Genomic DNA, 13497 nt, shown 5'->3' with positions numbered 1-13497 from the left:
TGAACTATGATGGGAAAATTTTCCATCATTATTTTGGGTCTTTTAGCGACACAACAAAGTGAATGCGTCGTTGAAAGATAATCCGTTGGATCATTTTCCGACGTAAAAGAGTTCACACGTCGCTAAAAGATAGGTAGATCATTCCGCGACGCATTTTAAACTTGGTCTAAGTAATAATTTTACAATTTTTCACATTTTATATTTATTTTTTTTTTAAAATATTTTTTAACAAAAAATTGTCTTATGTTTTGTCTAAGTTATTATTTATCCATCTGATCCCCACTCTGTGAAACCTAAGGGCGCGCGACCTCTTTTTCTCCCGACTTTTTTTTCTTCCTTCGGCAACCTCCTTTTCCCTGATCGCGACCTCTTTTTCTTTTCTTCGGCGATCTCTTCCCCCCCCCCCCCCCATGTTAATCAAGAGCGGTAGATTCATTGCCTCCACTGCCTCTGGTTGCCTCCCCGCACCGTCTATAGTGATCAATTCATCCTAGCTGTGCTGGATCCAAGTTCGCCCTCTTCGGCGTCTCGTCCGCACCTTCCGTCGCCTCATCTGACGCTGGAAGGAGGACGGATTTGGAGCCTACGCTTCTCTCCTAAGGGTTGGCCTCTTTGGAGTAGATCAACCACCATGCTCGAACTCTCGCCGGGGGCGGTTAGGAGGGGTTCCTCATCTACCTCAACGCCCTCTTCGTCTTCGTCGGCGTTTTCGACACCCAGTAGCAATATTTTTCGATACAAGGTTAACGTGCATCGGCGATTCCTTGTTGTGCAGTTTGGGTATGGGCTTCTAAGGTTCTCGCAGGGCGTCGACGAAGGTGCCAAGATCACCTTACAAGGTGAATACTTTTGCTTAGTTTTGTCTTTGTGCTTAAGTTTACAGGTTTTAGGGAGAAACATTGGACTTCGATGAATTTGATAGACTCCGAAAATGATGTGCCAGAAGTTTGTGTTAGTGTGCTACCACAACTATTCCCACGTTCAGAGTCTTTGGCACGAGGGCCTGGTGTGCATCTGTTGCACCACCTAGCCGAAGGTGTTGTTCTACAGGGTGCCGAGGGGGACATGCCATTGGCCGCCAAGGTGCCCTATGCTGCAGGAGAAGTAGAGCTGCGACTTCAATTGATTCTTCTCTCCTGACCTCTTTGTTGTGGTTTGACTCCTACATTTTTTATTATGGCTTTTTCTTTACTGTAAGAACCAAATGCTTGATGAAATTAACTAAACAGATTGAAAATTTTCTTCTCATCTTTGTTCTTTTGCATGTTCAGTTAAAGCTTCTCCTATTCCACACTTGTATGCAACTTCAATTTTTTTGCATCTATTTTTCTTCACTAGATTGGTTTGTTTCAAAAACTTGTTGGATATTGTGCAAGTTCAAATAGGGTTGTAGATATAGAATTCTCCTTCTAGATTCCCATTACTTTTCTTGTAAAGAAACTTCTTGGTTTGTGGATTATTATAGGAAATGTGGTACTCAATTGACTAGAACTCTTTTTATTTATAGAAAAATTTATTTCTTGTTAGAATTTACTTAAAGAGGCTGTAGATCCTCTCCTCCAAGATAAACCTGAAGGAACACAACCACTGAAAGTCCATTAGGAGACATTTCGGTAACAATTTACTTATAATTTCATTTCATTTTTGTAAAGTTGTTACATATGGTTCGACTTTAATTATATTCTTTAAGAATTGATTGTACATGTACTACTTGATCTATATCTATCTAATAATTAATTCATTTCATTTCATTTTCTCTTCTGATAACTAATTCCTTTTTTGAAACTGCCAATTAATGTTTCTCAATATCTCTTGATAGCGTGCAATGAGAGAGGCTTGCAAATATGTTGAAGAAAAGTTTTATGTAAAGGTATGAACCTATTAATTAGTTTGTCAATATTGTATACTTTCTAAGTACTAGTTCAATTTTCAATTTCCTCTGCAAGTAAGGATGCCATGTCCACATTCATGTCCTCAAAATTAATTGCAATTGACAGTAACTTTTTTGTGAATTTGGTAAGATCAACACAATTACTTGTCTTTTTGTTTAACTTGTCTCTTACAATGTGTTGAATGAAGCTAGAACCTTGAGAACAGAGGACAACATAACTGCCATCTACTTAGATTTTGATGTTTTGTGAACAGAATCTTGTACCATTGAAGTGTAATCATACAAGTTCCACAATTCCACTATTTCTTCAGCATTTCTTGTCTAGTTGATAGTTTCATAGCTTTCGATAATCAGTTAAGCTGCTTCGATTGTGTTGGTTGAACTCAGAGCATGCTATTTTCTTTGATGGGGTTCATTTCCTTTTGTTTTGTGAAAGTTGTGGGTTGGTGTTGTAGGTGGGTAGGAGCACCTTTTTAATTCAACCTTTTTAATTTAGTACAATCTTTTGTTAAATATTTTTTTCATTATATATTGAAATATGTTGATAGAATATAATTTGGTGCTGCTATTGAAGGTTGCTATTGAAGGTTGGAGCAAATGTTTTTTGTTGCTTGAAGCAAATGTCTTTTGTCATTTGGAGCACATGTCTTTTGGTGTTTGGAGCACATGCCTTTTGATATTTTTTTGGTGGAGAAAACTTGTTATTGAAGGTTGTATATGTTGGTGCAACCTTAGGTCAAGGTTGACCTAGTTGACCTGACTCGAGTTGTATTTTGATGTTTGACGAGAATAGAAAATCTCTATTCTGATGTTTGACGAGAGTAGAAAAGTTGTATTATGATGTTTGACATAATACAAACTTGGGAGATTGTGGGTGTAATCTTTGGTCAAGGTTGACCTGGTTGACCCGAGGTGAGTCGACCTGATTCGGAAAATCCTGGTGAGTGAAGCCAGGTGAAAGTCCTGGTGAGTGAAGCCAGGCAAGGGAAAGTCCTGGGAGTGAAGCCAGGCAGTTGGAAAGTCCTGGTGAGTGAAGCCAGGCAGTTGGAAAGTCCTGGTGAGTGAAGCCAGGCAAGGGAAATCCAGATAGGTCAAGGTTGACCAGACATCTGGTGAAAAGTCCAAGTATGGAGACTTGGCACGGGAAAAGTCCAAGTATAGAGACTTGGCACGGAAAAGTCCAAGCAGGGAGCTTGGCACGGGAAAAGTCCAAGTATGGAGACTTGGCATGGAAAAGTCCAAGCAGGGAGCTTGGCACGGGAAAAGTCCAAGTATGGAGACTTGGCACGGAAAAGTCCAAGCAGGGAGCTTGGCACGGGAAAAGTCCAAGTATAGAGACTTGGCATGGGAGAAGTCCAAGTATGGAAGCTTGGCATGGGAAGTCGGAGAGGGCTCGGCAGCTTGTTCTCCAGACTAGGTCAGAGAGGGCTCGGGAGCTCGTTCTCTGGACCAGACGAAGTCGGAGAGGGCTCGGCAGCTCGTTCTCCGGACTAGGTCAGAGAAGGCTCGGTAGCTCGTTCTCTGGACCGGACGAAGTCGGAGAGGGCTCGGTAGCTCATTCTCCGGACTAGGTAGGGTTTAGGGATGGGAGCTCTAAACCTGGATCGGTCTGGTGACTGATCCAGTATACAGTGGTTGAATGGCCTCGGTAACCAACGATGTGTTTACTTGCACGAAAGCAACTTAATTCCAAGAAGATGGAGAAGTGAAGAGGGATCGTCCGTTGCCGATCCATATTGAACTTCCAACAAAAGATTTGCTCATTGACTCTGAGTAGGTCGATGATCTAGGGACCGATCAGCCTAAGGCTGATTGGTCCCAAGACCGATCGAACACTCTGGACCGATCGAGTGTGCCGATCGATCGAGCCCTAAGCCGTTCGCGACAACGGCTAGTTTATCTGTCTTCTTTTTCGTAGGTTATATATCAAGATCGAGGGCCTCTACAGTAAGAACTCTTCTTCCTCCTAACTGCGACTTGAGCTTTGCTGAGCTCTCGGTTTGCTGAAGCTTCGCGTGAGCTTCGTGCTGGTTTTCTAGCTGCTGGAGCCGTGAAGCTGCTGCTTCATCAACGGACTCCGACGAGAAGGCAAGCAAGTGTGTTTACAATTTCTATTGTTCTTGTTTGTTTCCTCTATTGTTGTACTCCTCTGTTTTGCTGTTGCAAAGACTTTGTGGCGAGGTTTCTCCACCTAGAAGGAGTTCATATTAGCCGATTATCCGGGGTTTCATCCACCGACGGATTGATAGGCTTCGTCCACCTTGCGGACACGCCGAGGAGTAGGAGTTTCATCTCCGAACCTCATTACATCGCTGTGCTTGAGGTTTGATTTCTCCATTTACGTTTCTGTTGTTATTTTTCCGCTGCGCTAACTTGATTTGTAGAAAGAAACGCAAATTTAAGGTCGGCTATTCACACCCCCCTCTCTAGCCACTATCCGAAGGTCCTAACAATATATATTTTGGAGATTGAAGAAAATATTGTGTTTGTGTTATCGTGTGGACTTAAATATTATATGTTATTAATATTTTGAAATGAAATACAAATTGTATGTGTTGATTTGGTAATCCAATTTATATTTATGTGTTATAGAAATAAATTAGGTTTGTGAAATGAAATATGAATATTGTCAATTGATTTAATTTGAGCATTTGATTTGGAATTCTACAAGTATAAGAGAATATATATATATATATATATATATATATATATATATATATTTGTAAAATTGGTAATTCAATAATAGCAGCGATTTTAACCGTTCCTATAACTAGACCTCTAGAATCGGTTATAACCGCTTCTAAAGGACAGTTTTCTAGATTGGAAAATTCTATAAAGGCGGTCATTAACCATTTCTATAGGTATGCATCAGGATCGGTTATTAATCGCTTCTATAGGTATCCATCAGGATCGATCCTTAACCGCTTCTATAAGTATGCATCAGGATCGGTCATTAACCGCTTCTATAAGTATCCATCAGGATCGGTCATTAACCGCTTCTATAGGTACCCATCAGAATCGGCTCTTAGTCATAAACCACCGGTCAACTTTACCGCATATGTTGGCTTTAGTGTCGCCAACATCCGCAACGGTTTTGAACCGGTGCAATAGATTTAGCAGCGGGTGAAAACCGTAGCTATAGGTGTCTTAAAACCGCTTCTAAAGGTTTATTTTTTTGTAGTGTTAGTTCGATAAATCAATAAGTCCGATAAGTTGGGAAATGATATCACTTATAGTGTGTGTTGTTGATTATAGAAGGAAACTGTGTCATAGTAATCTAGGTTGAGAATGTCCCCAAGAAGAGCTCATAAGGATTGTCATGTTAAACCCTGCAGGTGGACTTAGTCCGACATGACGATAAAGTTGAGTGGTACTACTCTTGGACTAAGATATTAATTAAATGAGTTGTCAGTAACTCACTTAATTAGTGGGCATTCGACATCTTAAACACAGAGAGACTAACACACTCATAATAAGAAGGAGCCCAAAAATATAATTTGAGATTGGTGCGTTAGTTCAATAATAATTCTTTAGTGGAATGAATTATTATTGATGAAATTAAGTTGTGTGTTCGGGGCGAACACGAGATGCTTAATTTCATCGGGAGACCAAAACCAATTCCTCCTCTCAGCTCCTATCGTAGCCTCTTGTATATAGAGATTTATACCCACCTTCTTACCCATCCTATAGGGGCCGGCCAAGCTAGCTTGGAGACCAAGCTAGGGCCGGCCATGGCTTGGTTCATGGGTAAATTAATGTGTCCGGCCCTAGCTTGAACTCAAGCTTAGGTGGCCGGCCCTATTAAAATAAAAAGGAATTTTAATTTTAAAATTTTTTCTTATGTGGATAACATGATTTAAAAGAGAGTTTAAAATTTTAAATCCTTCCTTTTATAAGATTCTACAAAAGATTAAGAGAAGAGCTAAATCTCTTTTCTTATTTATAGATTAAAAAGTTGATTTTAATTTTGGTAAAAACTTTCCTTTTAACCATGTTCATAATTTAAAAGAAAGTTTAAAAATTAAAAATTCTCTTTCATTAGTTTCTACAAAAGATTAAGAAAAGATTTGATATCATTCCTTATTTGTAGATTGAAAAGAAATTTTAATTTTTAGAGATAACTTTCCTTTTTGAAAATTATCCACATGTTTAAAAGAAAGATTTTAATTTATAAAGTTTCCTTTTTAACCAATCATGAAGGAATAAAAATTATTTGAGAAATTTTTTATAAATTTCTGGAGACAAATTAGGAAGTTTTAATTAATTAAAACTTTCCTTGTTTTGGGGAGAAGAGTGGTCGGCCAAATAAATTAGAGAAGAGAAAATTATTTTTAATTAAATAAATTTTCCTTTTCATGGCAAAAGAATTAAGGAAGTTTTTATTTAAATTTCCTTATTTGCCAAGACCAAGGATTATAAAAGAGGGGGTAGAGGTGCCTTCATGTGAACGACTCTATTCTTTTTCTTCCTCTCTTTTCTTCCTAGGTGTGGCCGGCCCCTAGAGGTTCCCCTTCTTCTTCTCTCTTCTCCTTCTTGTGGCCGAGACTTCATTATCTCTTGGAGACATAAAAGTGGTCGGATCTAGCTTGGAGAAAAGGAGAGAAAGGAGGCTTGTTTCTTGCATCCCTTGGAGCTTGGTTGGTGGAAAAAGTTCTTCATCCTTTGGAAGTTTTTGCTTGGCCGAAACTTGAAGGAAGGAAGAAGAAGGTGCCTTGGTGGTTCTCATCTCGGAAGATCATTGCCCACACAATGTCCGAGGTTAGAAGAGGAATACGGTAGAAGATCAAGAGGTCATTAAAAGTTCACAAAGGAAGGTATAACTAGTAATTGTTTTCCGCATCATACTAGTTTTATTTCTTTGTAAAAATACCAAATACAAGAGGCATGTGATTCTAGGTTTCGAATTAGTTTTCGATGTTGTGTTCTTTTATTTTTCTTTTCCTTGTGATTTGATTATTCCTTTTGGTTGACCTAAAGTTATTTAAGGAAATTAAATATTAGCTTTCTTTAAAAGGCTTTGTCTAGGCGGTGGTGGTTGTTCCCATATCCAAGAAGGTCATGTGCCTCGCCATGCAGTCCTGGAAGCCAATTTAGAAAATTAATATTTAATGGAATTAATAACCTAGGTGATTTGGATCGAACGTGTTAAGTTCCGCAGGAGATCCAAGTCTAAACCTAAAAGAACAAATAAATTAAACTTAGGATCAAACGTGTTAAGTTCCGCAGGCGATCCGAGTTTAATTTAAAAGAACACATGGTAGCTAGGAAAAGGTTCAGACCTTTGTACAACATTTTTGTATAGTGGAACCATTAGGTTTTCTGAGTAGCAACCAACACCGACGGGCTCGGTGCGTATGAGGGACGAGGTGTCGTGGAAGAGTACACCGGTGGACGAGAAGAACATACGCGACGTTCGAGGGACGAGAAACCAGGGAGGAAGGCTGCTCGACGAGAAGGTCGGAAGTTGGGTTCGGGTGAGCTATATTCCAGATAGCCGAGATCATCCAAGTTAGCGGAGCCGGAGCGGAAGATCCGAATCGAGGCGAGCAGAACCAGAGCAGAGGTCCCGGATGAAAAAAGTCAACTGAAGTTGATTTTGAGGGTCCGAGCGCCCAGAACCATTCGGGCGCTCGGAACCATCCAGGCGCTCGGAACAGTTCGGGGTGCCCGGAACCCTTTCGGGCGCCCAGATCGAGTTTTTATCCAGATCACGGTCAAACCACGATCCGTGCGAAAGGGATAAAATTTTATCCCCCCTCCCCCAGGGTGCCCGGAACCCTTCCAGGCACCCCGAACAGTGCTATAAATATAGCATTGATTTTCACAGTTAAATGAATTCACTTGTAATCCAATTCTCTGTGCTATACTTTTCTGTCTGTGCTGTTAACGCTGTGAGAGGCTACTCCGCCCGAAGGAGATCTTCAGATAGTGCGTCATATTCTCCTTGGATTAGCAATCTTCTGATTGCAAACCAAGTAACTCCTTTGTGTCTGCTTTATTTTAATTAGTCTCTTTGCTTTTTATTTACAAGTGTTCTTTATTTAGTTATAAGCCGAGAAAGGGTTGGTTTATTTTTCAGAACAATTCACCCCACCCCTCTTTCCGACCTCTAAAGGGACCAACAAGTGATATCAGAGCGAGGACGCTTCAAAAGGACTAATCGCCGACCGAAGCAAAGGAACCAATGGTCGGACCAAGCATCGTTCCACTAAAATTCGAGGGAGATTTTGCACACTGGAAACGTCGTATGGAGCTATTTCTGAAAAATGATTTTGAAATTCGTTTAATAATAAAATATGATTTTGTAGCTCCGACGAATCAAAATGGAGAAGAAAAAGAAGAATGTCTTTGGACGAAGAAGGAGCAAAATGATTCTGTAGTGAATAACTGAGCGAAGTATCACTTGCTGAGCATGTTGCCGCCTCAAGAAGTCAACCACATCGGAAGCTACTCGTCGGCCAAAGAACTTTGGGAAAAATTCTTGGAACTCCACGAAGGCACATCTGAAGACAAGCTCGCAAGAAGAGATATACTTCGGAACAAATTGACGAACATCCGTCTGGAAAGAGGTGAGAAAGTAGTTGATCTACACATAAAGGTAAAAGAGTTAATTACCAGACTCAAGAACCTCGGTAAAACGGTAACCAATCGAGACACCATATGCTACGCACTCAACGTCTTTCCCAGAACTCCGGAATGGACCTCGATAATCGACGTCTACTACATTTTAAAGGACCTAGAGGTTAGTACCCTAGAGGAATTATTTTCTCCTCTTGAATTATATGAAACCATATGTGCATGGACAACAAAGGAATCAAGCCAGATTATGGCGCTAAACGCAATCAAGAAGGATGAACCCGAGTCAGACTCAGAAGAAGATCAAGAAGTGTATATGATAAGGAATTTTAAAAAATTCTTTCGACCTAATAAATTTAAAGAAATGCATAATAAGAAGAATTCAAGAAATAGAAGAAGGGTTCGTTGCTACTAGTATCAAAAGGAAGGACACTTAAAAGAGGATTGCCCAGAACTCAAGAAAGATAAAGTCAAGATACCCAAGAAGCATAAAAATCTAAAAGTTACTTGGGACGACACTTCATCATCTGAATCCGAAGTACAAGAATATGCCGGACTAGCACTGATGGTGAGCTATAAAACGCAAAGTACATTGGAACCCAACATCGATGAAGGGGAAGCGACTTCAGATGAATGCAGCGAAACAGGGGGAGAGTCAGACTTCAAGTCTGATATGGTAAGTGAGGTATGCCTCTTACCTCGTGATCAACTTTATTTTGGAATTAAGTATATGGCAAAATCCATGTTCAAGTTAAAAAGTAAAAATACCAAATTAAAAAATAAAATTTGAGAAATAAAAAGACTTTTGGCAAAATCTTGTCTAATAGAAGACTTTGAAAAGGTAAAATTTGAAAATGGTAAATTAAAAGAAGAAATAGAAAACTTGAAAAATTCCGGTTGTTCAAATATTTCTTCTTTTAAAAATTATAGAGGATTAAACCTGTACTATAGGTTTCACAAAAGCCAAATCAAAAAAATATCAAAGGCTTATATTCCTAAAAAAATACTTGATTAACCCTGTAGGAAAGAACCTATATTGAGTTCCAAAAACCTGTTTAATTTAAATTTAAAATTATATTTAGCATTTTAAGCAAGAAAATTAAACATTTGATTTCTTTATAAGGCTTTGTCTAAAAAGTTGTTGCTCTAATAACCAAGAAAACCTGCCTGGAAGTCAAGCATTGAAATGAAAAGTTTAATTGACTAACTGAAAAAGCATTAATTTGAAATGTTTTAAAGAGTTACTCAATTTGTTTTAGACAATTCTCAAAAATATTTATGTTTGCAAAAACATAGAGAAATTTTCTCATATTTTTTAAAATTATTTTTAACTCAGAATTTTTTTTACTTAGAAATTTTTTGCAACTCTTAGCACTTATTAAAATTTCTTCTGTTAAATTATGTTATTCCATTGCACAAAATGTTATGTTTAACTTAGAAAATCAAATTTCTTTTTACTTAGAAATTTTCATACTTAGATTTTTTTTTAACACTTAAAATTTTCAAATTTATTACAAATTCTTTTTTTTTTAAATAACCTTAGACTTGTTAAAGAATTCCATTTTTTTTATGTGATCAAAGGGGGAGAAGAATGTTAAGTCTATGGGGAGGTGTATTCAAAATTTTTCATTAAAAAATCTTACTTACCCTAATTTGCAAAATTATTTGTTTCTACATTATGTTTGATTTACCATATCTTAATTTGGGTTGCTCACATCAAAAAGGAGAGATTGTTGGAATCTCAAGATGTTTTGATGTGATCAAATAAGTTAAGTTAGGTCCTGTTTGGTTTAACCCTTGTGTTTAAGTGTGCAGGAGCTTAGGAGTACAAGAAGTCAAGCGGAAGACGCGGCTAGCGAGAAGGACGACACGGGGAGAGAGCCGACGGGCTCGGTGCGTTCGAGGGATGAGGTGCCGTGGAAGAGTACATCGATGAACGAGAAGACCGTACACGACGTTCGAGGGACGAGAAATCTGGGAGGAAGACTGCTCGAGGAGAAGGCCGGAAGTTGGGTTCGGGTGAACCCTATTCTGGATGGTCGAGATCACCCAAGCTAGTAGAGCCGAAGTGGAAGACTCGGACCGAGGCGAGCTGAACCGGAGCAGAGGTCCCGGACGAAAAAAGTCAACTGAAGTTGACTTTGGAGGTCCGGGCGCCTGGAACCATTCCGAGCGCTCGGATCAAGTTTTTATCCAGATCGCTATCAAACCGCGATCCGTGCGAAAGGGATAAAATTTTATCCCCCTAGGGCGCCCGGATCCCTTCCAGGTGTCCCGAACAATGCTATAAATATAGCACTGATTTTTCACAGTTAAATGAATTCACTTGTAATCCAATTCTCTGTGCTATACTTATTTGTCTGTGTTGTTAACGTTATAAGAGGCTACTCCGCCCGAAGGAGATCTTCAGATAGTGTGTCATATTCTCCCTAGATTAGTAATCTTTTGATTGCAAACTAAGTAACTCCTTTGTGTTTACTTTCTTTTAATTAGTCTCATTGCTTTCTTTATTTAGTTATAAGCCGAGAAAGGATTGGTTTATTTTTTAGGACAATTCACCTCTCCCCTCTTGTCGGCCTCCAAAGGGACCAACAGGAAGTTCGACTACAAAAGATGTGAAATTTCTTACTAAAGTAGGACCAGGTGATTCAAGCAAAGATTGCCAAGTTAATGGATGCTAGACATATATAAGAGGTTTAATTTCCTACTTAGCTCACTAATGTGGTGTGGTGCTGGTGACCTCAATAAATATTGCAAATGATTATTTAAATTATGGTCCAAAATTAATTACTATCGTGAATTTAGAAATCATTATATTTATGTTTTAAAGTTGAGGTCTAATTTATAATTTAATTTTGTATTTTTTTTGTTAATTGTATTTATAGTTAAATGTCTATTTAATGCTGAAGTATGTGCAAGATCGGAATTAAATTAGGGTCCCTAATTTAAGGACCAAAATTAATTTACCATACTTGCGAAATTGTAAAGTGAATTACAGGAATTGGACATAGACAGTACCGGTACTAGCACGCGAATCCCCCATCTCCTCCAATCTTCTCGCTCCCACCCATGCCTGATCTCCAAACACGCCGGATGCCCCATCTTCTCACTGCACTTAATTAATACCATTCATGGCAATCATCTCCAAACAACATGTCCAGCTCCAGAGTACCACTTGTCCGGCCCAGCAAATCATCCAACTCCCAATCCCAATCGTCAAGCATTTCATGCAGATTAAGATCCCCATTGAAGGAGCCCTTCTCAGGGCTCCGATCGTCGACTTTAGTACCGGTACTAGCAGCTACAAGCGATGGAGAAGATGACGTGATCGGGCGATCAGAGGTCGGAGGCGGCCGAGACGGCTTTTGAAAAGGGAGACCTGCTGTGGACTCGTATAATTTGCAGGTATGACGAGCGGTGTATTCCACGGTAAGCTTTGGTGGATCTACATGGCCGTCTTCTTGCTGCACCGTCTTCTTGGCCTCGCAGCCTTGCTCCTCTTTGTATGTGCATCTGAAATAGCTCCTGCATGGATGGTTAATTAATTAATTAAACAGATCTAGTGATTAATTAGTGAGTGTCTAATTCTATAATTGAATACTAGCAGGAGCGGATCTAGCGGTTCTATCTATGGAAATAGTGGATATCACCCCTTATTCAATATAAAAATCATTCCTCTATATTTGAATTTCTGAATCCGTCATTGTTAATTAACAGTGTTAATTAATTAATTACCTTGGATGCTCAGCATTGTTGATAGACTTCTGTCCGTACTTGCGCCACTGGTGACCATCCTCGTAGGGCACCGTCGTCACTACTGCCCATTTATCTTCCTCCTTCCTGCTCTTGACTAATTAGTCGTTGGGTCAATTCCAAATATATAAAATAATCAATCAAATTTATAAACCAATTAATTAATTAAATTGCCTTTTGATCTTTCTTCCATCGGGCTCATGATCTTTTGTGCCCCAAGTAGTAGTAGAGGCAGCAACAGCCTTCCTCTTCTCGCCGGCGAGCCGCTCGCTGGATTGAAGGGCTGCGAGGGCCGACGTGGTGAGCTTCAGTATGTCCTTGATGATGTTGCCGCCCAATCGCGACCAGGTGGAGCCGGCGGGGAACTGAAGCAACACAGCATGCAGCTGGGTCATCAGTTCATGGGCTCGGTTGATGTCTCGGATCGCCACGCCATGCCCGCACGGCCATGAATCCTCCGGCGCCGCCGATGGCGGCTCGGCGGCATGTGCTGCTTGTGGTTTGCTGAACTGCATGGTCGATCGATCGGCCACCTCTGCTAGCTTTAATTATTTTTAGTGAAGGTCCGGAGGAGAGCGTCGCTTTGATACTTATAGCCGGAGTTGGGGGTACATGAGCACGTGGTTAGAGAATAAGATTAGGCTGTTGAATATGACGTCATTCTAAGTCGTCACTTGTTGGCGTCGGCCGATCTTTCGCATTCATTCCATATACCCTAATTAAACCCTAAATGCATTACTTAATTGTATGAACAAGAAAAATTTATATTGTAAAAAATGATTAATTAAGTTGACTATTGTTGAGTCTGGGTAATCGATCTAGTCCCATAAAAATTTCTCATCACCATCAAGGTAAATCGAAAAGCGCTCGCAGCGGGTAGGTCAGAAGTTCAGTATCCTTTAGTTGGACCTTATTTGAAAGAAAAATTCTTAGGATTCAAATCGTGGGTGTTTGAATAATAATTTAAATAATCTTACCGTTATATCATAATCCCGTGAACAGATAAATTTATATTGTAGCTGCTAGATACAACGTGGATGTCGGTAAATAAGAAAAACTCGTATGTGTTATTGAACAAGTCAAGTCCATCCAACTAATTTAGTATTTAATACATGTATTGAGAGATAACAATATCAAACAATGTAATTAATGATAGCTATAGAAAAAATTGATGGAATGAGGGTTTAGAGAGAGATACCAATGATCATGTAAATCTAGTCATATATAATATATGGAAGTATTTAGCTAGGAAGAATCTGTGGTCAGATATGGCGGCG

At 39.5% G+C, this 13497-nt stretch overlaps 1 protein-coding gene across 1 annotated transcript; it reads right to left on the bottom strand.

Annotated features, from left to right (window-relative positions):
- Positions 1 to 11483: 11483 nt before the first annotated feature.
- LOC121969096 (WRKY transcription factor 55-like) lies at positions 11484 to 12735 on the bottom strand. Its single transcript, XM_042519021.1, has 3 exons — positions 12435 to 12735; positions 12203 to 12317; positions 11484 to 11992 (listed from the first exon to the last, which is right to left on the bottom strand). The coding sequence occupies exons 1-3, from the start codon at positions 12733 to 12735 to the stop codon at positions 11587 to 11589; spliced, it is 822 nt and encodes a 273-aa protein (XP_042374955.1). The 3' UTR covers positions 11484 to 11586.
- Between the last annotated feature and the right edge of the window lie 762 nt (positions 12736 to 13497).

This window comes from Zingiber officinale, chromosome 4A, assembly GCF_018446385.1.
Source record: "Zingiber officinale cultivar Zhangliang chromosome 4A, Zo_v1.1, whole genome shotgun sequence".
Taxonomy (NCBI): Eukaryota; Viridiplantae; Streptophyta; class Magnoliopsida; order Zingiberales; family Zingiberaceae; genus Zingiber; species Zingiber officinale.
Note: the sequence above shows the minus strand (reverse complement) of the source record. Positions and strands in the feature narration are given on the sequence as shown.